This window comes from Beta vulgaris, chromosome 1 (assembly GCF_026745355.1).
Source record: "Beta vulgaris subsp. vulgaris cultivar EL10 chromosome 1, EL10.2, whole genome shotgun sequence".
In the NCBI taxonomy this organism is placed as follows: Eukaryota; Viridiplantae; Streptophyta; class Magnoliopsida; order Caryophyllales; family Amaranthaceae; genus Beta; species Beta vulgaris.
In genome coordinates, this window is record NC_079202.1 from 58,833,314 (window position 1) to 58,857,059 (window position 23,746).

The window sequence follows — 23,746 nt, forward strand, 5'->3', positions numbered from 1 at the left end:
CTAATATTAATAAATGAAAATTTTTCTTACATGGGAGATAGCCTGGACCTATAACTAGTTGTTATAACTTATAAGAAGAGAATTTTGGGCAACTATGCGGAAAATAGGGGAAATTTTGGAAAAAATAAGTAAAAGATTTTAGGTGTAAACTTGCTTGTTATAAGTTATAAACTTGAATTTGTTCTATTGATAGTGTTGGTTAATAATGTGACAACTAAATCGAACATAAAGGTTTAGGACCCTTTCGACATCATTGAGAGTTAGAGGTGGGCATGAGCCGGGCCAGTTCGCGTGCTGGAACGGCCAGTTCGCGGGCTGGTACGGCCAGGCACGAGCCCGATCAAGGCACGACCCGGCTTGTTGTCCGCTACGTGGACCGTGGGCCCATCACGGTCAAAAAAAAATATTTTAGGCTCGCACCAGCACGAGCCCGCGTAGGCCAGCCCGCGGGCTGAATGTTCCTTTCCTTTGTTTTTTAGCCTAAAACTGTCATAAATACAAAAAGATAACATAAAACACAGGCTAGGCCCTCAATAGGCACGAGCCCGTGGAAAAAATCCGAAAATTCCAAGCCTAGCTAGTTACTCACAAGCTCAGACCCGATTCGTCATTTTTCCAAACCCGTGGGCCGAGCCGGTGAACAGGCTCGGCCCGGCTCATGTCCAGGTGACAGGTCTACTGAGAGTTATGAGTTGTTTCCCCATGGGCTACTTGACTACAAACCTTCCATAGTTCCATGACACTTCCATCTGAGCCCATGAGATAAAATTAAGGAATACAAACACAAAACTCAACAACCAACCCGAAATATCGATCGGACTTGTTAGCACGTGTTATGTTGGGTCCCATCCAAGAAACTTTCTCTCTCCTCCTCCTTCATAAAAAAACCTTCTCACTGATCCCATCCAGAAAAAATCCCGATAAATTATTGATCTCTATTCACTCACCTCTCTTTTCTCTCTCCTCACAAGCAGAGAAAAACAAAAAAAACTCTCAAATAATCACGTTGAAATCGCCATTGTTGTACCTCTTCTTTCAGATCTAATCACACTTTTTTCTCTGCAAAAACAATCATTCAATCATGTCTACTGTCTTCAATGGCGATGAAACTGCTCCCTTCTTCGGCTTCCTTGGTGCCGCTGCCGCTCTCGTCTTCTCCTGTACGTCAAACCCTAATTCCTCTTTCAATTTTTGTTTTTTTCAATTTAAACCTTAATCTGTTTAGATCTAGGGTTAATTCGACGGAAAATTCGATTCGATTTGATTTGATTTGATTTAATCTGATTGATTGATTTTGCAGGTATGGGAGCAGCATACGGAACAGCGAAGAGTGGAGTAGGAGTGGCGTCTATGGGAGTGATGAGACCAGAATTGGTGATGAAATCAATTGTTCCAGTTGTTATGGCTGGAGTTTTGGGTATTTATGGATTGATTATTGCTGTGATTATTAGTACTGGTATTAACCCTAAGGCTAAATCGTACTATCTTTTTGATGGATATGCTCATCTCTCTTCTGGTCTCGCTTGTGGTCTTGCTGGTCTCTCTGCTGGCATGGCCATCGGTATTGTCGGCGATGCCGGTGTCAGGTTTATCTCTCATTCACTTTTTTCTCTAGTACTGTGTTGATTGCATTGATTGATCTAGTTTAATCTGATTTTGTTTGCAATTTTGAGGTTTGTAGGATCTGGATAGTTAAATTGGAATGTTTTTCTGTCTTAGATCTGTTTGAAATTGGTGTTTTTATACTTCCTGCGTTCGGAAATAAATGCAAACGTCCTCTCAAAGAGCTCTCATATAAAATAGAGAAGTGTTTCATTTATTTAACAGAGGAAATATGTTGTTTTGGATCTTCAGGTGGAATATTGTGATTTTTGATTATGATGGTATGCTTTGAAGTAGGGGTACTTTGGATAATCCAATCATAAGACATTTATAGTCTTTTAGAATAGGTGTACTCTGTGCTATATTCGTATGTTTGAGGCTGCAATGACAGTACTAGTTCGCAATTCTGTGATGCTTTATTATTTTTTCAGTTTTAACCGGGATTGATCGAGCTGTTACGTGAATTGTCATTTGCATTTTTGATGCAAGAGCAAGAATTACCTGATTTAAGACTTTAAGTTATTAATCAATATAGATTTGTAGAACTTGTCATGATAAGTGTTTGATGAGGTCAATGCTAGGTTCTTGAAGTTGGACACTAGCTAGGAAATGGTAGTCACATTATACATTGTGTTGACTTGGCTGCTATTAAATTAATGGAAGCATGACATTGATCTTACCTGATCGTAAATTTGCATCTTTATTATTAGATCCAGGTACAGAGCATGGTATCTAGTCTTTTTTGTGCATAGATTTTCTTCTTAGAGCATTTAGCCAATAATCACCATGTCTTTGGCCTCTAAACCTTGCTTGTCTGTTCTTCTATTAGCTTGATGTTGGTAAAATGGGTTTTTGACTCTTAATTTGTTCGAATTTTATGAGAAATAGATATTTTTTCTACTTAAGATCGTAGTATTAGCTCGCCATCCTTAAATCTTAAGCTTATATGCAAATATTGATTTTTGTTTATTTGCTTTGATATTCCCCTTGGACCATTATTTCTTTTTTCGAAAGGTAAAGAGGAATGTAAATCATAAATGGGTTGTTGATGAATTGGTCACCGAAATACGACCTGGTTAACCCATTATTTTTTAGTATATTGCTGAATTGAAATTTATTATTAAAATATAAACAATAAACACTTTGAACATGAAATGTATCAATGTATAAAGCTTTCACAATGGTGACGCTTTTGGGATCTATCTTCTTTCGCCAATTATTTGTGTTCACCAATATAAAACTTTTGGACGTTTATATATACTAAATGTAAATAAATAAATAAAATCAACCCTTACTTTACCCATTTAAATGCTTAAATCAAAAGGGTCGAGAATCCCATGATCCAACCCCAAATTCGCCTTTTTGGCTTAGGTTCGGGTTGGTGTGTCATTTTTTGTGCTAACCTTTCTAAATTCTACAGCCGATATTGCTCTTCCAGTCGCTGCATTCTCATATTGCAAACCATTTCTCAAAGAACTTGCATCTTTCTGTAGTTACAGGACAGCAATATACTCTTAGGCATAGGCTATATCCCTCTTGAGTGCAGAGGCGGATCCAATAAGGGTCCCGGGTGGCCCAGGCCCCTCCAAAAGTAAAATAAAATTTCTGTTTTGGGCCTCTACCTGCACGGTGTTTATAAGATAAAAGCATATCCTTACATTGATAATCAAAGCTAAACACCTTGGTTCATTGGTATTGTCTGTTGAAAATCTTCAACGTACACATGTGGTTGCAGGTTCGAAGCTCGTGGCTAAAGCTTTCTGCCATTTTATTCTCTCTTTTTTTCCATACTTCCTTTATTCTCCCATACTGTGTTCGTTTAAAAAATTTTGTTCTTTCGTTTTTCTATTTCTCTGGTTTCGTCGTTGTTTTTGTTTTAAAATTTTAATTATTGTCACTTCTTATCTTTAAAAAGCACAATTATTTTATACTTTAAAAACAATAATGTCCAACTATAATTATTATCCGGTTTCAAGTTGATTCCTGGTAATTATTTAATACAACATTTTTTAAATAAATTAGTGAATTAATATTAATGTTAAATTTGTTGACATCAAATCTAAATTGTTTATCATCATTGTCCATTGCTGTAATAAAATTATTTGAGGTGTATTAGGCATATTGCATAGCCCTAATTAGTAGTTGTAATTGATGTATTGATGAATGATGAGAGGCCCCCCAACCTAAAATCTTGGATCCGCCTCTGCTTGAGTGATATATCATTAGCATTGAGTTATAGGGTGATTTGACCCACCTGCTGTTCCCTTTTCCTTAATCTGAGTCTTCTTGCAACTGTAAGGGTAAGATTGTGTATAAGTGACCTCCTTCAATCTCCATTAATGTGCATTGTTGGGGTCTCATGTGAAGCACTGCTAAAAAGGATGATATGGTACAGTAATTTCGCAGGAGTAGCTTATGGATTTTCTGAATGTTCGTCGGTGTAATAAGGTCAATTTTTAGGAAGTCTTAGATATTGCCCGTAGAACAGGAAAGAGTGACTTTACTTTCACTAATAGGAACTTCCGTGTCTTTGTTCTTCTTCACCATGGATACATGCATTGCTGATTCAGTTGGTGTTATCTATCTTAATGTTACTTGTTCCATCATCAATGGTTTTGGTAGTCTTACTCTTGACTCCTGATATTGTAGTGCCCTGTTACCTTTTGAGTTTTGAACCCTAAAATGTCTGCAGATACATGTTTGTTTTCTTTTAAAATCTTTTACTTCCGTGTGCAATAGCATGCTTGCATGTCACCTGGATCTATGCTATGAAACTGTTCTAATCTTGCTTTCGTTAATCCTGTCCTGTCTCCCCTTTTTACACTTTATCTTTTGCCTTACTGTCAGGTCATTGGTGTACTAATTTGCTAATAGAAGTATAATTTGTAACTCCAGTTACCATTGTGACTGATTGACTGTTCATTGTTTTTTGCTATATGATGTGATCAGTATGATATATCTTCATGATTTAGTTCTGTTTGGCCTTGTAACGTCAGTCTGCTGCTAGATTAGTTTTGTTATGCTCTAATTACCTATTTGGGTCAATCCATATATTTGCTATTTTGCCTTATTTTCTGATGAACCTGTTGGTTTTCCCAGAGCAAACGCCCAGCAGCCCAAGCTTTTCGTTGGAATGATCCTCATTCTCATTTTCGCTGAAGCTTTGGCTTTGTACGGTCTTATTGTTGGTATCATCCTCTCTTCCCGTGCTGGTCAATCAAGAGCCGATTAGAAGAGGTTCACCTCTTGATCTACATTTGTTTTTCCATTGCCACCGCTGGAGATGTAATTTTTTCTTACTCGGGCAGTGAGAGGGGTCACTTGGCATTCAAAGTGGCTTCTCTCGAAGGATTGATTATGGTCTTATTGTTTTTGAGTTGTGATTGGTGGGTTCTTCTGCATGGAGAATGTTAAAACCAGATTGTAGAGTTTGATAGTTTAGTGTTTCCTCCAAATAAAAGTGATGCTGTATCATTATTATTGTTTTCCATCTTTGCTCTCCTGGATATGGAGATTCAGTTTGGACATCCTGTAACAGTATGTTAGATGCCAAATATTCTTTTGAGCCTTTTCATTCTTGGTTTCAACAATATACATAATTTAAGATTCTATTATGTTATGGGTTAGCCTCACTTGAGGATCAATAAATTAAATGTGTTGATGAATCTTTTAGACTACATATATCATATATGTTCTTGCAGTTGCTTTTGGTTTGACTGTGGTAGAGCTTCATTTGGATCCCTTGGTTTGCTGGCTGACTGACTGGCTGGCTTGTCGAGTTATAGTAGCATTACTGGAGAGTTCTGTCTGCAATGTCTGCAACGTGGATTACCCACTAGACAATAACTTATCTAGTATAAATTTTTGTGAAATGTGGTTTAACTATCACAAGAAACGAGTAATCAATAGGTTACTGCCTCCGATTTTTAGTTTAGTTGCAACTTTTGACTGTTGTATAAAATTATATCCTTCCTCCGTTTTTTTTAGATGTTACACTTTCTATTTTAGGAAGTTTTAAATTAGATGTTACACTTTTATTTTGGGTAATAACTTCTTTCTATCTCTCTCATATCACATGTTCACATGGGATTCTTTTGTTTTTCATTCTCTCTATCTCTCTCCTCTCCAAAAATTATCTAGGAGTCCGTGATTTGAAAAGTATAACATGTAATAAAAAAACGGAGGAAGTACATAATTTGATTGTGATTAAGATATTATTGGTTAATGGTGTGTTAACAAACATGAAAGTCAAGATATTAAGGGAATTTGTCAGAAACAACCTTTTATAATCACTTTTTTGCGAGAAACCACCTTTTAAATTTTTTTGGTTAATTAGCCACCTTTTTGGTTCTTTTTTTTGTTGGAAGCCACCACTTGCCGGAATCCGACGTTGACCATCAGATTTTCCGGCATTTTTCCCCCTTTATCTTTCTCCCCCCTCCCCCCTCGCATCCCCGGCAACCCCCTTTCCCTCTCGCATCCCCGGCAACCCCCTCCTCCCTCACAACCTGCCGGCAAACACCCCCCACGACCATCCCCACCCTCCCAGCCCTAAGCCCATCACCTCCCTTGCATCCCCCGACATCTCAGGTGGAAGAAATGGCAAAAATCTGGAAAAAAAAATGGCGAAAATCTGATTGTCAACGCCGGAAAATCAAGGTCAACGCCGGATTCCGGCAAGTGGTGGCTTCCAACAAAAAAAAGAACCAAAAAGGTGGCTAATTAACCAAAAAAATTTAAAAGGTGGTTTCTCGCAAAAAAGTGATTATAAAAGGTGGTTTCTGACAAATTTTTCTTTTTTTAATAGTTAAGAACTAAGAAGAAATCCTTTGAGCTGTCCTCACATAGGGATTCCATTTAGAGGTCGAGTGTAATCTAGATACACAAGACGGAGGGAAAGAACATGTCAACATGTAAAAACATTTACTACATAGTATATAGGTAGCATATAAAATCTTGTTCATTAACGTCTCTTCTTACTAATGTGAAACTAGGGTAAATGATTTCTCGGGAGCTAGATGATCGTAGTGCAATTGTATTTATCGTTTTAGGCTCCCAGGCAAATGTTGGTATTGTAAAGCGGGTAGATTTAGGTTTCTACTTATTAGGATTCTTAATTACTAATTGACTAGAACTTAGAAAGAAAACAAAAGGATTTGTGGGATCGAATAACTTCACTAATCTTGGTTGATGTAAAATAGTATATAGCTCCATTTATTTTCTATATAAACACATGGATAATGCAGTAAACCTCTCCTCTTAAAAACATAAAAAAATACTGTTAATGTTAAGTTATTTTGAGGCAGTACATATTCTTTTGAGGATATTTTTCCTTTCGGATAGGTCACCGAGTACAAGAGTATAACGTCGAAAAATCTTGGAAGAGTCGACCCATTCATGATTGGTTGCGATGTACAATATGAAGAAGCTACCATTACAATTACAAAGATGGTACCTTACCGTCATATAATTTCATATACGTATATGCTATTATTTTTTTATTTTTTTGAGGGGGCGTATATGCTATTATTGCTATACAACATTGGATGGAATCTCTTATAACCCTACCTGCTAGCGAGAGAAAATATGGTAGAAAATTAAACTTTGATATATTTTCACTTGCCCAAGCTACATATTTTGCACATTTAATATGTGATAGATGTGCAAGCACATGTGATTGGTTGGGATCGCACCTAAGAATTTGCAGTGTTATTGAATAATTCAATTTTTAGTAGCTTATTTTAAGGACGTGTTTTAGAGTATTTTCAGTTAATAAAGTCTGCTAGATTGTTAGGATCATGCGCCTATTAGTGGGTCAGTTTTGTTAATGATGATATGGAAACACTAGCTCCTACTTTTTAGTTTCAGTTTTAATGGCCATTTTTTGATATGCAACTTAGTTTCCTTTGAATGTGCACCCAGAATCAATAATCTGCATCCTCTATTTTTTCACAAAACGCAGGAAGTTAGAGACTGACTTGTAAATACTCGGTTATAGCAAATTGTACTTCCTTCCTAACCAAAAAAAAAAAAATTGCCATATTTGGATGTAACACAAAAATGCAACAATTTAAAACTTACATAATTTAGTAAGAAAATTTTAACATATTTATAACAATGTCAATACTTAAAATCTCAAAATTATCATTACCACTTCCTAACCCCTCATGGGACACGGTTTTTCTAGATAAATTATGAAAAAATGTGGAACTAAATATGAAAATGGGAACTATATTTTAATTTGGGACATCCAAAATATAAATGGGAACTATATTTTGGGACGGAAGTAATAGTCAAGTAATACATAGTATAGTGTAGTGCTTTTGCTAATAATGTTGCGTCATTCCGTAGATGAAGGTACATGTAGCAATTTTTCATAAAATGTAAAACCTTTTATTACTTCCCTTTATTTCTAGATGAAAGCAACATTTTAATTTTCATACTTGTCAGTGCACAATTTTAATGCTTATTAATTTTAATTATCTAGTACTAATTTAAAAAAGTGAAAGTATTGGGTCAGACTGTCTAACCAAAATACTTACTGTCAGACGGGCTAACTCAAATGAAAAAAAATATTAATAAACCCTAACTTCTTTCATTCAGTAGTGAGATTTTATTTACCCCCAAAGAGTTTTCTCTCTCCTCTTTTCTCTTTCACGTCATCTTCTTTCTCCAGCATTTTGGTTCTTTTTTGTGTTTCTCTCTCCTACACTACTCTCTTCTCCTTACGTCGGCTGAAGATCATCTCCCTTCTTTTCACGTCGCCGGAGGTTCGCGCTGTTGCCGGAGGTCGAGCGGGACTGCTGCTGCTCGATAACCAGATCTTCATGAAATTCTTAATCTCAGTCTCCATTCTTTTCCTATTTTTCATTTTCAGTTGGTTATTTTTTTGTTTCAATTGGTTTTAGTTATTGTTTTGTTTCAGTTGGACTTTGTTTCGTAATATGTGTACCAACTGAAAGAAATTATGGACCAACTGAAAAAAAATTGAAACCAACTGGAAAAAAATTGAAACCAACTGAACAAAAATTGAACCTGTGACCTATCGTTCAGAACACCTCAATCTTAACCACTAGGCCAAGACATCCTTGGTAACTCCCTATATTGTAAGAACAGTAAGTTTGTAGAAAATTATGACATTCATATTTTGTCATTTCTTTTCAACAAAACACCTCACCTATTATCAAATTGACAAATTCCTAGAAACTTCAAAATCTTGGTCTTTGTAGTTGACGTTTATTTTATGGTTCTTTATATGTCTTCATGTATATGTAACTACTTTCCAAAGAACATTGATCAATATTAAAGAACTCTAGCATGTAAATGTGACAAATAATCCTAATTGTTTGTTTGATAGTTGAATATTCAGCGCCTACGGCCTACCAGACTACCATCTACCGAACTAGCTAGAATTTAATGGTCAAACTGCCAAGTTTCTATTTCAATAGTCAATTGTTTGGGAGGAGAGAGCATTGTGATTTCTGAATGTTCCAAAAATCAATCTCAAAATCATATCCTTAATGTAGCCTATTCTATCTTAATATAGGTATATACTATAAACCAAACTTAAGCCAACTATCTTAATATAATCCTCTAAGTTTGCATTAATTTATAATAACAATCTTGACTTTTGTTAATTCAAAAGCATCAACTATCTTTTTTAATGAAGTTTACCTTTTTTAAAAAGTTTCACCACGCAGATATTTGTGTTTGGATTTTCTAAAGTTGTAAAATCTCTATTATATAAGCCAAGAGATGAGGTGTGGTGTCCTCTTTTGAAGTGACTAAAATACCCTTAATGATCTAATTAATGGAATGAAAAGTTTACAAAAGCAAATCATTTAAAAATTCTCATTCAAACTTGCCATTTAAAACAAGTTTAAAATGGTATATGCATCAAATACTTCAATCAAAAATTATATGGACAAAATATTTATACCTTATAAAAAAGATGGCATACACAACGTGCACATGAAAAGTCTGAACATTCACTACCTTTGATACTCTTTAATTCAGTTAAACCAACTCATTATTTTTGTTCTTTCTGTTCAATATTCATTCACAAAAAATTAATGTTAACAATCACTCACAACCTTTTTATTTTTTAACATTAGCGAATTAATATATCTAAATTCATCTAACTGTTGAATTTTTCACATTTAAGTTTAATCATAAATAAAGTACCAATGGAGTATCTAATAGATAACAAATTTTGAAATTAACGCACGCATCGCGTGCATATGAAGGCTAGTAACTCTATAAGGTAGAGTTTGAGCAATATCAACCATTGAATAAAAATTCAACGGCTCATATATTCTCTTTCCAAAATTTCTCCTATTTTTTCTCATCAAAATCCACCTCCTAATTTTCCCCTCCTATCAATATGAACCATTGATTTTACAATGTAGGGTTCAGATACAACTCTACCTTGTAGCGTTTCACTAAAACTCTAGAGAATTCGAATTCCAAATATATATTCAGGTGTAAATATTAGTGAAATATGAGTTCGTTCGTTCAAACCACATCTAATAAATTTAGTTTAGAAAAAGATTAATTGAACATAACACATTTTAGTGAGTTTCTCCATGAAAATAAAAAGATATCACTTTTGACCTTGGTTTGAACTTGAGAGCATTTACTATGCGCGTAGGCATATTTTTTTTTTTTTTTTCTAATTTAGAATTCTTCCAATTATACGAATTTTGCTCATTTGAAAGTTTCGAGTGAACCGGCCAAACAAATAGTAGTATTAAACCCAAATGTAATAAAATTGTACTTGGATAGTTTCAGTACCCGCACATTGACACTAGACTCAACAAAGAAATAGTATTCTTAAGTTCTTAAGAACAGGGAAGAAGGAGACAGAATTTATAATTGTCGGTGAATAATTTAGGGGTGTCCATTTGTTTGGTTGTGGATTCGTTAAAGCTCACTTCTTTCCAAGACAAAATATATAATTTAAAAATTCAAAAATAATACAAAAGCGTGGTTCTTTTGAAAAGAATGTTAAATAAATCAAAATCGTAGTGTAAACGGACTGACTATAATGCTAATTGATAATCAATTATGTACTTCCTCCGTTTCATAATACTTGCAATACTTTCTATTATGGAAAATTCACATTACTTAGGATCTGTTCTCTTCGACATAAAACAACTGAACATAATTGAACTGAACTGAACTGAAATGAAGAGTGATATGTGAGAGTAAAAGTATTGTCAATAGCGAAACTGAACTGAAAATAAGTTGGGGAGAACAAACCCTTTTTACATCTTTTTCTTGGGCAATAAATTCTCCCTATCTCTTTCTTTTCACACAGATCCCTTTTCTTTTGACTTTGTACCTCTTTTTTCTCCAAAAGTTGTCTAAAAATTTGTAAATTAAAAAGTGCAGCGAGTAATATAAAACAAAAAAATATTTCATTATTCTTTTTTATATTTCCTATCCTTCAATTGAAGCTTCCTTCCCCCCAAACCAAACACATTTTTCTCTCTCCTCCATTTCTTCACCTTCCGCTATCCTGTCAGAAGGCCATCTATCTCCATCACCCTTAACCTTTCACCCCCCTAACTTTTATTATTATTTTCTTTATTTTGAAAGTTCCTCTCTTCCAACTTTAGAAAGCAATATTCATAAACTCATAAAGTATAGTCTTTCTCTTCTATCAAATTAAAATTTCAAATTCCCCAACTCATCATCATAAATCATAATAACCCCCCCTCTCTCCCTCCCTCTAACACCTCCCTCCTCTCTCTCTCCATTGACCAAAAAATGTTCATAAAAAAACCTCCATTACTCTTCACCTTACTCTTGTTTTTCCTCTTCCTCTCTCTCTCCTCCGCTACCCAAAAATTCCGTGAAGCTCCACAATTTTACAACTCCCCAGACTGTCCTAAACTTGATCAAAATGAATCCGACTCCGAATCCGACTCCGACTCTGAATCAAATCTTTTATGTTCAGATCAAGCTGTTCATGTTGCTATGACATTAGACCTTACTTACATCCGTGGTTCAATGGCTGCAATCTTATCCGTTTTACAACACTCAGCTTGTCCAGAAAATATATTCTTCCATTTTATCATCTCATCTACATCAAACTCTTCTGAGTTACACTCAACTATAATCTCATCTTTTCCTTACCTTCACAAACACTTTGAACTGTATCCATTTGACGATTCATCTGTTGCTGCTTTAATCTCAACTTCTATTCGTTCTGCTCTTGATTGTCCTCTTAATTACGCACGATCTTATCTAGCTAATCTTCTTCCTTTATGCGTATCTCGTGTTGTTTATCTTGATTCTGATGTTGTTATTGTTAATGATATTTTCACTCTTTACAACTTTAATCTTCAAGATGATAAAGTATTGGCTGCACCTGAGTATTGTAATGCTAATTTTACAGCTTATTTTACTTCAACATTTTGGTCTAATCCATCTTTGTCCGTAACTTTTGCGGACAGACACGCGTGTTATTTTAACACGGGTGTTATGGTTATTGATTTAAATCGTTGGCGTGCGGGTGATTATACTCGTCGGATCGAAGAATGGATGGAACTACAAAAACAAATGCGAATCTACCTATTAGGGTCCTTACCACCGTTTCTACTGGTGTTCGCTGGGAATATTGTCCCAGTAGATCACCGGTGGAATCAACATGGTCTTGGTGGAGATAATTTCCGTGGGCTTTGTCGGGATCTTCATCCGGGCCCAGTTAGCCTCTTACATTGGAGTGGAAAAGGGAAGCCGTGGGCCCGACTTGACGCCAATCGGCCATGTCCTCTTGATGCTTTGTGGGCCCCTTATGACCTCCTACAAACTCCCTCTCTTGGACTTGACTAATCTATCCTCGGATCCTGCCGACAATTTATTTTCACTATACAACGGGCCGGGTACGTCGGGTCGGGTCAGATCTGATGATGTGTATCAGTGTATGTTCTCTGTAATTGTGCTTTTTCTTTTCTTTTAAGATACTAGATTAGTAGTGCACTACTATACTATATGGGGTTTGTTAAACATCGCCTCGAAAATACTTAAAATCGTCCGAATCCTACTGTGTAAGTCTATATACTATATCTGTGTCAAATGTCAATGAGCGGGAAAATTAATTAGGGTAGATAATACGGTCTACAAACTTCTTTTTAGTAGCGGGCCGAGTAGTGATTATAGATTTTGTACCGATAATAAATCTTCGATGTGAAGATCTATCATATGCTTTATTCTTGACATATACGGAATAAACTTGTACAAAAAGTCATTTTGTTTTAGTAAAGAATAAAGATTAAGGAAAGTTATGAATCCTATTCTTTTGTGTTCTTGTTTCGTTCTTAAATTTTACTATAGTATAAAGGTGTTGAATGGTACATCAAATATATTCTTTAACTTCATTTAGTTACGTGTGTAGATAAGTTACTATATTTGTAAACAACTTATTTGTTAAAGAAGTAACTTTTTAAAACAAGCTTGATTGGAACAATCTAGTATTCGCTTCATCTTGTAATGAGTTCGTTTGATTTATTCATTCATGATCATTTATAACTTCTTTGAAATATTATTGAAGCTTGGTTAGAAGCTAAAAGAAAAATTACAATTAATATACTTCATCCGTTTCATATTACTCGATACACTTCTTAATTCACGGACTCCTAGAGAGAGGTAGAGAATGAAAAGAAAAGGGATCCATGTGAGAGGAGAGCCAGATAGAGCTTATTGTCCAAAAAGGAAGTATATCAAATAATGTGAGACTTTTCACAATAATAAATGTATCGAGTATTATGAAACGGAGGAAATATAATTATTATCTTTCATTTATTTCAAAGTACGTGTTGTTTTTATACTGGACATGGTCTCCATCAATACCTATCTTAGGTTGCAAACATGATAGATCATTAAAAATTATTGAATAGTACATCATAAATTGAATCTAAAACAATATTCACATGACTATGTGCTTTTGTAACATGTTGTATCTTTAAGCAAAGCATAATTAAGGTTTAACTACTTTTATTATACTTAATTATGATATACTATTTCTGTTAAGTTATGATTTACTCATTAAAATTAATTTTCAAAGTCAGTCCTATTAATCTATGTTGAATTATGGTATTATTGAACATAGTCCAAAATCAAAGTTGAATTGAGCCTAAAGTTGGGCTCAAAAGTGATTTCAAGAGCCCAACAAAACAAATGAATTTGTCAACCGCATTCCCTCCCTATTTCGGTCTTCTTAGTCAGCCCATCAAAGATTGAATCTTCTTTGCCGCCAAAAATGTTTGGTAATCAAACTAATTATAAGTCAAAGCTGCCTAAAATCTTTCATTAGATTGTCCTTCGATTGAGCACTCAAGTCAATAATGGCTGTAAATAGCCTAGGGTGTGTTTGGTACTATTACTATGAACGAAATGTAAATTTGGATAATGAGCCGAATTATTAATAATAAGGGTTACTTTTAATAGTTGTTTGGTATCATAGTAGAATAGAAACAATTGAGAAGTTCATGGTTGAGAAAGGAAACGTAATTTGTTTCCACTAGTTTGACAAGGGTAACAATTGGGGGAATGTGTACCTTTTGAAAACGGAATTTGTTACTTATAAGTTATAAAGTTTGTCTTGTAAGAGACCGTCTACTTTTAAATTAAAATTAGTCAATGGTAATCCCAATATTAAAAAGAGAATAAGCCCAATAGTAACTAGTCTGATTTCTTTCGATGACTAATTTAATCCATTTAATGGCTAAGTCTACGTTTATATTAAAACTAGATTGTCTCTTTTAATAATTTTGTAAGTTATAACTCATACCAAACAATTGGAAATGGAAACACTTCTTTAAATCCGTTTTTTTTATAAAAAAATATATATATACCAAACACCCCCATTAGTTTTGACGGGTTGAAGTAAAGGTTGCCTCGCCGGAATTGCTGGAGGTTGTTGCGAAGGTGTTGTAGTTGCGTAGTATTGGTAATTTGGTATGAGGCTGCTGTTGCTTCTTTGTGTTCTCTCCGTTTAAGTTGGTGAAGAAAAGGCAAAGTCAGTATCTTGGGTTGTTCATTGTTGAATGATGTATAAGCCTGGGGCCAAATCAATGCTTTCTTCATATGAAATTCATTTATATTAGTAAAATGTGATTTTAGATTTTGCTAAAAGAAATAATAAAGATCTGTAAGAATTATTTATTATTATTGGTTAATACTCCATTTGTTTTGTTTTTTTTTTTGTAATTGTTCCATTTTGACTTAGACATTTGTTCAATGTACTCTCTCCGTCTCATATAGTGCCTACTTCATTTTTGGTTGGTCAAACTTTAAAATCTTTGACCAAATATTTTCGTTATCATATAAAAAAAAACATACTCATGTGTGATGTTGTTAGATTCATCTCAACGTGTACTTTCAAAATAATTTTTTTTAATTAATACGAAATTGAAGATATTAAAAATCAAATTTACGTCTTGGATGCCGTGTAAAAAAGAAACATGCACTATGTTATGGGACGGATAAAGTATTACTTTTATTATTAATAGCAAACAGAGCTTGGTCCAATGGAAAGGTGAATACTTTCGAACTTTAAGGTTAGGAATTTAATCCTCATTATGGATGGGCATAGGTTGGGTCTGGGGCAGATCCTACTAGACCCAGACCCACAACAAATTTGGATTTAGACTCCAACCCGTCCCATACCCACACGGTGTAGAAAATTCATACTCTTACCCAGATCCAAAACGAGTCCGTAATGGGGCAGATCCTACTAGACCCAGACCCACAACAAATTTGGATTTAGACTCCAACCCGTCCCATACCCAGACGGCGTAGAAAATTCATACTCTTACCCAGATTCAATGGGTCCAGCGGGTCATGTGTTCAAAACGAGTCCGTAATGGGTTTCAAGCTTATTAGAAGTTTCGATTATTTTTTTAACCTGCGAATTTTTGTACCCGTTTTTTTGGTTACTCTATTAAAATGATAAAAAACAAAAAAATATTTTTTCGTAAACATTTAAAATTAAAATATCCACAACAAGCTGACTTGAGTCTTGGTAAAAAGTTTTATTACAGTACTACTTTATATATTTTGTATTATAATACATGTATTTAATATGTAAAAATGTTAATGGATCCACGGGGCGAGTCTGGATTGGGTATAGGTCTGAATTCATGATATCCAGACCCATACATAAATTTTACCACCTAGACCCATATCCGACCCAGACCCAATCGGTCACAGTTTTTAGACCCGAAGAAGGGTCAGCTCCAATCGGGTATGAGTCGGGACCTGAATTCATGTCTATTCCTAATCCTCATAAAAGGCACTATAGGAATAGGGATCCTCTTATCTTTTCCCTACCCGATTCTCAAATCATCTAGCCCTCCTTTAACCCAATCGGGTTGACTACCAAGAGGATCTATCCATGTAATTAAAGTTTGCATCCTATTTCTCATAGAAAAAGAACTTTCATTATCAATATCTTTCATTACCAATTGATTTAAGTTATACAATGTTTATATTATGAAAATATAAAGCTAAAATCAACATCTTATATAATAACTTATGGTCAAATTAGGTTATGTGAACAATTTAAAAATCGCAAGGGAACAATTAAGATTAAGTATCAAGCAAGCTAAGTTTCATTGGGCTAAAAGCAGAAAAAATTGATAAACTAGGTTAGTTTATGAAGAGGTTTCAATTAAATAATGAATGAATCCGTGTTAAGAAGGATTAATCGAATATATTTTGTTTTATTTCTCGGAATTTCAACTCAGATTCTTCATTTGGAATATTACAAAAAAAGTGAATTTTCTTATTGATCTTATTGAGGTAAATCTTGGAGGATAAAAATGGAATATAAGGAAGTTGATGGAAATATGGTTTTTTTTCATAATGATATATATAAATGTAAGAAAATGGTAAAGTGCATGAGGTAGCTTTTTTGTTCATAAATTGTACTTATTATCTCTTTTGTGTGAAATTATGTTTTATATCATCATCCATGCATGGCCACGAATATCACGAATATGCATATGATCGAAGTTGATCGTGATTGTATTATTTGATCTGTTGGGTTATGGCCCAAATTTTGTAACCCAATCCAATATATAAGTTAGGTGCCACAAATAATACTGCCCAACTATAACATTTAAAGTCGAAGATCAATTATCTAGACTTCTGTAGATAATGATATCTCAAGTGAATTTGATTCACTTTATGCCGACAAACAAGTCAACATGCTCAACTATTCTGGAATTTTGTTCTAGTAATCAATTTCTGCTAAGTGGTGTTGCCAACTAAATGCATCTATAAATAAACTACAAGAAGTTGAGTTTGTCTAGGCAACCAACCGTTTGAGTCTCTTAGGGAACTCAAACGGGGGCAATTTGGTCATTTTAAGCCTTAAAAATTTCACGCGCTTGTTGTTTGGTACCAATGCTAGGTTAGATTGGTACCATTGTCCGAAAATTTTGATACCAAAGTAAGGTTACTTGGTACCAATCCTGATAAGAATTTGATACCAATACCAGGTTATAATGGTACCATTGTGTAACTTTTTGAGTGTTTAAGTCTTTTTTAGACTCAAACAGTTGGTTACCAAGGCTTTCTCACAAGAAGCTATACATACAATGATACAATACAAGCCTTTAATTTCTTTATATGATTATATCCTTCCTTGTAAACGATCCTCCTATATTATTAATTCACTATTCATTTTATATTATTTCTTTGAGAGTTAATCATATAGGCTCTGTTTGTTTGGGTGTAAAACATTTTCAGTGTAAAATGATTTTCATGGAAAACAATTTACAATAAAAACACAATTTCAAAATTAGTTTTCCGTTGTTTGGTTCCATGTAAGAAAAATGATGAAAAAAAAGGAAAAAATAAGGAGGTAGTGAGAGAAGTGTACAAGAGAGATAAGGAAAAGGAAGGAAAATGATTTTCCATCCAATTTGAAGGGAAAATGGTTTTCATCATTGGAAGAGCAATCTTACTCCTATGGAAAATGGTTTTACACTCCTTCACACACCAAACAATGTAAATTGAAAATAGAGGAAAGCAATTTTCCAGGAAAATGTTTTACGCCTAACCAAACGGAGCCATAGTGATAGTCTTATTTTATTACTCACCCTAATTAAAATTTTATGGCTCTTGTATTCTCCTATTTTTATATAGTGAATATTCGAGTACTCGTCGTCCGTCGATTTTTTGCCTCTATTTAAGAATTTTTCCCAAATTAAATATTATGTATCCACTTTTACTACTTTTCTTGTCACATATTGCAACTCTATTTATTTGAATAATTAGATACATGTTATGTTCCAATAAGCTATTATTACATTAATTAGATGTTAGAAAAAAATAAGGTAAATACAATGTACCTTAACTCTCAAGATGTATACAACAATACACGTGAAAACTAACATGCACATGCAATCTTTGATAAAAATGACTATTTACATATTCACAATTTAAGAAGGGAATATTTCTACATGTCAAAGTTTGACCTTCTCTAACGATAAGTGTGATTCAATTGGGCAAATACACTCGTAGTAACTAGGGTGGATATCTCGTATCCGAAAACTAACAGTTCGCCCTGTTAATCCCTTTGGGCCCAAATAATACAATTTTCTCCTATGAACAATTTGTGTCAATGGATTAGTTCGATCAAAAACTTGAGATAATGGGTGTAATTCAAAAAAAGATTCTAATTCCTACATTTTTTGTTTGAAAAACGTGGATATTTCATACTTTATTCTATTAGTAATTTAACTAGTTGATTGCATTATTGTTTAGTAAATAATTGATAACGGGAGATTTTTCAACATAATTGAAAACTAAGCTCAACATGCCTAGCCATTTTGACAAACCACCCCTTGCACACTTTTTTTTACAATTAGTGTTAGGCCTCGTTTGGTTCACATGGGAAGTAATTTCCCATGGGAATTTACATTTCATGGGAAAATTATTTCCCTTGTTAATTTCCTAGGAATTAGACAAAATTGTTTGGTTGACACCATAGGAAATTGTATTTCCTAGGAAATTACTCACCAAGGGGGGGCTTGGTGAGTGATTTCCCATGTTTCATGGGAAATTCTATTTCCCTTGGAATTTGTATTTCCTATGCTTCTCCCATTTCCCTCCAACCAAACACAACACCCATAATGTATTTCCTAGGAATTTGTATTTCCAAGGGAAATAGCTTCCAACCAAACAACACCTTAGTTTAGTTGGAAGCTATTTCCCTTGGAAATACAAATTCCTAGGAAATACATTATGGGTGTTGTGTTTGGTTGGAAGGAGATGGGAGAAGCATAGGAAATACAAATTCCAAGGGAAATAGAATTTCCCATGAAACATAGGAAATCACTCACCAAGCCCCCCCTCTGAGAACTAGATAATTCCCAGCAATCTTCCAGATGTGTTACTAGTATTTGCTCAAGTTTAAGAGAAAAGAAGAACACCAGAAAAGATAGAGAGAAAACAGCTTTGTGATGCTGTTGTATTGATTCATAAAAACCTATCTCCTTCCCTTGATCTCATTACATCATATATAGTCACTCTAGGACAAAACAAGGAATAATCACTAGAGAATAAAAGGACAGAATTGCAGTACACTAATGACAGATCATCATTGGCAGTACATTTGGCAATTTCTAGGAAGATACCTAGGACAGTGAAGTGAAACAAAATTACTCTTTACACCTTTTCTCATTACTCCCCCTCAAGCTGGAGTGAGTCTGCAGATGAAGCTCCAAGCTTGGCCAGAAGGTTTTTGTGTTGTTGGACTGGGAGGATTTTAGTGAGAATATCAGCCAGCTGATTTGCAGAAGAGACATGTTCTGTGACAATGTCTCCTGTCTTGACTTTGTCCCTAATGTAGTGACAGTCAACTTCGAGGTGCTTGGTTCTCTCATGTAGAACCGGGTTTGCAGCAATAGCAATAGCAGCTTCATTGTCACATTTGAGTATGGTAGGTGGTAGATTTCTCAAACCAAGATCCTTGAGAAGAGTGATTAGCCAGGTTACTTCACAGGTGGTGATTGCCATGGACCTGTACTCAGCTTCTGCTGTTGATCGTGCCACCACACTTTGTTTTTTTGCTTTCCATGAAATAGGAGATTGACCAAGCATAATACAATAGCCAGAGGTGGATCTTCTTGACATTGGACAGCTTGCCCAATCACTGTCACAATATGCTGTCAATCTTGCTGCTGATGTGGAAGCAAGTAAAATGCCTTGACTGTAGGACCCAAGTAGGTATCTTAAGAGCCTCTTTGCTGCTTGCATATGAATTGTTGTAGGCTGATGCATGTGCTGACTTAGAAGTTGAACAGAGAAGGTTATGTCTGGTCTTGTGATAGTCAGATATATTAATTTGCCTAGCAGCCTCTGATACTCAGTTGGTGATGGCAGTACATCACCTTGATCATGTGTGAGTTTAAGGTTAGGATCCATAGGTAGTTGAAGGGGTTTTGCCTCCATCATGTGATATTCTTTCAGCAGATCCAGAGTGTATTTTCTCTGAGAAACAAAGAACCCAGCCTGAGATCTTTCAATTTCCAACCCCAGAAAGTATCTCAACTCTCCCAGATCTTTCATATGGAAGGATTGATAGAGCATGTTTTTAAGTTTCTTCATCTCTTCAAGGCAACTGCCTGCTATGAGCAGATCATCAACATATACCAGCACTAAGGTGATGCTTGTGTCACTGGTATTGGTGAATAGGCTGTAGTCAGATCTAGACTGAGTGTATCCAAACTCCATGAGTGTGTGTGAGAGTTTAGAGAACCACTGCCTGGGAGCTTGCTTAAGCCCATACAATGATTTTTTAAGCTTGCATACCACCTGTGAGCTTACTTTGGCAGGAATACAGTTCAATTGCACTCTGCTGCCTAGATGTGTGTAACCTTGTGGAGGTTTCATGAATACATGCTCATTGAGATCACCATGTAAGAAGGCATTGGTCACATCCATTTGGATTGTGTACCAATCCTTCATAGCAGCCACAGCCAACAATGTTCTCACTGTGCTCATCTTTGCAACTGGAGCAAATGTTTCAGCATAATCCAACCCAAATGTTTCAGCATAATCCACACCATGTCTTTGATTGCACCCCAGGATTACCAGTCTAGCTTTGTACCTCTCCACACTTCCATCTGTTTTGTACTTGGTTTTAAACAACCATTTACAGCCAATAGCCATTTTTCCAGGTGGTAAAACAGTGACATTCCAGGTATCATTCTGCTCCAAGGCATCTAATTCCCTGTTCATGGCCTCTACCCAATGTGGATAGGTCACAGCTTCTTTAAAGTATGTAGGATCAGGATTGGTTGTGAGAGTAGTCAGAAAGCAAAGAAATGAGGTATGAACACCAGTGTTTGTCACACTAGTTACTGAGGATGGAGTTGGCATGTTGTAACTGAGGCTAGTTTCAGACATGTGAGTTTGGTAGTCTTGTAGCCAAGATGGTTTGATGATTTGTCTTGTGGTTCTTCTGGGTACATATGTAGGTGGTGTAGGTTGAGGGGAAGGCTGTCTAGGTGAAGATGAATTAGGAGAGGTGTAGCTAGGTGTGGTTGTCAAAGGTGACTGATGAGAGGGTGAAGTAAGAGTAGTGGTGTCAGATGGTTGATCAAGTTCATCTTCCATGAACCAATTGTCATCAAAAACAGGTTGAGAATTGTTAGGCTTGGGGTTTGGAATAGGGTTCATGTAACTTTGTGATGCATCATCTTGAAAGGAAAGATATCTTCATGAACAAGACATCTCTAGAGATAACAGAGTTTGGTAACCAAGTTTAGAAGCTTGTACCCTTTTGTTAGGTGGATAGCCCATGAACACACATGGCACACCCCTAGGGGTGAAACTTATCACCATGGTGATCTGGGTTACAAGCAAAGGCTAGGCAGCCTAACACTTTGAGATGGTGATAGGTGGGTTTTTTCTTGTGTAAGGCTTCATATGGGGTTTTGTTGTTGAGGACTTGAACAGGGGTTCTGTTTATAATGTGGGCAGCACTCATGACACATCTCCCAGTACATGAGAGGGAAGATGCTTGGAATCTGATGGCTCTTGACACTTCTAGAATGTGTCTATGTTTCCTCTCAACTCTTGCATTTTGTTGAGGCCTTTACACATGATGTTTGGTGGACAATTCCATGTTGTGTAAAACTCTTACAATTCATCACTGAATTCTAGAGCATTATCAGATCTCAAGAATTTTATGCTCTTCTTGAAGTGATTCTTTGCATAGCTCATGAAGGCTTCCAAGGTACTCAAAGACTGAGATTTATACTCCAGCAAGTAAATCCATGTTGACCTAGTGTTATCATCAACAATGGTTAAAAAATACCTGAATTTTCCTCTAGTACATACTCTGTAAGGGCCCCAAATATCTATGTGGATGAGTTCAAAAGGTTCAGTAGCATGAGAGGAACTAGTTGGGAATGGAAGTTTGACAAATTTAGACATAGGGCAGGTTATACAAACAGGATTTTTGTTTTGAATGTGAGGTTTAACAACATCAATGTTGTAGTTTGGAGAGGATGCATGACCTAACCTGTGGTGCCACAGGGCAAACTGTCTGGTTGTTTTAGGTTGTTGAAGGATTTTGTAGTTCAGGGTTCTTTTTTGATGTAAGGTAGGCACTGGGTGCTGTGTTCAAGTAATATAGGCCACTTCTCTCATGTCCCACACCTTTTACTTGGTGTGAGTTTCTATCTCTTATAACACATTTCTCAGGGAGGAATTGAACCTCACAGTTTTCATCTCTAACCAATTTCTGCACAGAGATTAAATTGTGCTTAAATTTTGGCACACAAAGCACATTCTTCAAATTCAGCTCCTCTGTGAGCTTCAGATTCCCTTTGTGAGTGATTTCAGCTGTTGCTCCTGTAGGCAACTTCATTTTTGGTGAGTTTTGGGTTTTAACCACATCGCTCATCTTACTCACTGATGATGTGATGTGATCAGACGCTCCAGAGTCTACAATCCACTCTTCTGCAGTATCAGTAGCATGGAAACATGATATCATGCCTGAAAAATGTTGGTCAATCTCATCATCAGTTTCTGTCCTTAGCATTCATCTGAGCAGTCATGACTGCAACATTTTGCCAATGTTCTATTTGCTGTTGTAACAACATCCATTCTCCCCCTGACATGTATTTGCCACCATTTTAAAGCGTTTTGTCTGGTTGTATTCCATTTCACCCCAGAATCCACCTTGTTCCTTTTGTGGTCCAGCAGCCACTTGTTTTCCATGCTTGGGATGCCATTTTGGAAAATTTCCAGTGGCATACCAACATTTCTCAGCACTGTGCCCTCTTTTACTACACACTTTGCACACAATCATGGTTCTCTCATTCGTATTTTTAGTAAACATTGCTGACATTTCAGTCTCAAGTTTTGGAGTTCTCAGAACCTCCTTTTGATTCCTCTTGCTGTAAAACAGAACATGCAGTTTCAACTGTGGAGTGGGTTTAACATGAGCAGTTGACTTCTATGAGTTCCAATTTAGGGTCCAATCCATTCAAGAATTGAAACAGCCTAGATTCTTCCTCTGTAGGTTTAGTTATCAATAAATTTCCCATCTCTTCAGTAGGATTATTGACTGTTGGTAACAGGTTCATAGACTCTAACTCTTCCCATATCACAGATAGAGCAGTGTAATACTCATTCACAGTGAGATTGTTTTGTTTGGTTTCATACAGGTCTTTATTTAGTTTGTATTTCCTAGATCCATTTGTCAAGGCAAATCTGGTCTCTAGCTGTTTCCATATGTCCTTAGCTGAGTTGACATAAAGGATAGATTTCTTAATAGCAGGTGATACATTATTATGGATCCAAGCTACTACCATATTGTTGCATATTTCCCAAAGTTCAGATTTTACCTCATCTTGAAGTTCCTTGACTGTGTCACCAGTGACAAAGCCTAGCTTCCTCTTTGAGGACAGGTTTATCTCCATGCTCCGTTTCCATGACCAATCTGCAGCTCCTTGGAGCTTGTCAACTTGTATTGAGGTGGCTCCATCAGAAGGGTGAAGAAACAGTGGGTTTTGCATATCAGTAAATGTTATCCTTGACATGATTCAAGGTTGTTTGAGGATGATTTTGGATTATGGGAGGAAGAAGAGAATTTTTAGGAATAGAACAGAAGAAT

At 35.7% G+C, this 23,746-nt stretch overlaps 2 protein-coding genes across 2 annotated transcripts; both read left to right on the forward strand.

Annotated features, from left to right (window-relative positions):
• The first annotated feature begins 940 nt into the window (after positions 1-940).
• Positions 941-5,267, forward strand: LOC104887744 (V-type proton ATPase 16 kDa proteolipid subunit). The gene is given in 4 exon segments (NM_001303085.1): positions 941-1,160; positions 1,301-1,586; positions 4,702-4,834; positions 4,837-5,267. Coding segments are annotated over 3 exon segments (498 nt in total). The 5' UTR covers positions 941-1,081; the 3' UTR covers positions 4,837-5,267.
• A 5,813-nt stretch (positions 5,268-11,080) lies between these two features.
• LOC104887734 (probable galacturonosyltransferase-like 1) lies at positions 11,081-12,902 on the forward strand. Its single transcript, XM_010672461.4, has one exon. The coding sequence runs from the start codon at positions 11,374-11,376 to the stop codon at positions 12,439-12,441; it is 1,068 nt and encodes a 355-aa protein (XP_010670763.2). The 5' UTR covers positions 11,081-11,373; the 3' UTR covers positions 12,442-12,902.
• The last annotated feature ends 10,844 nt before the right edge of the window (positions 12,903-23,746 follow it).

Coding starts and splice junctions, on each gene's coding strand:
- LOC104887734 (XM_010672461.4), top strand. CDS start 11,374: ATGTTCATAAAAAAACCTCCATTACTCTTCACCTTACTCTTGTTTTTC.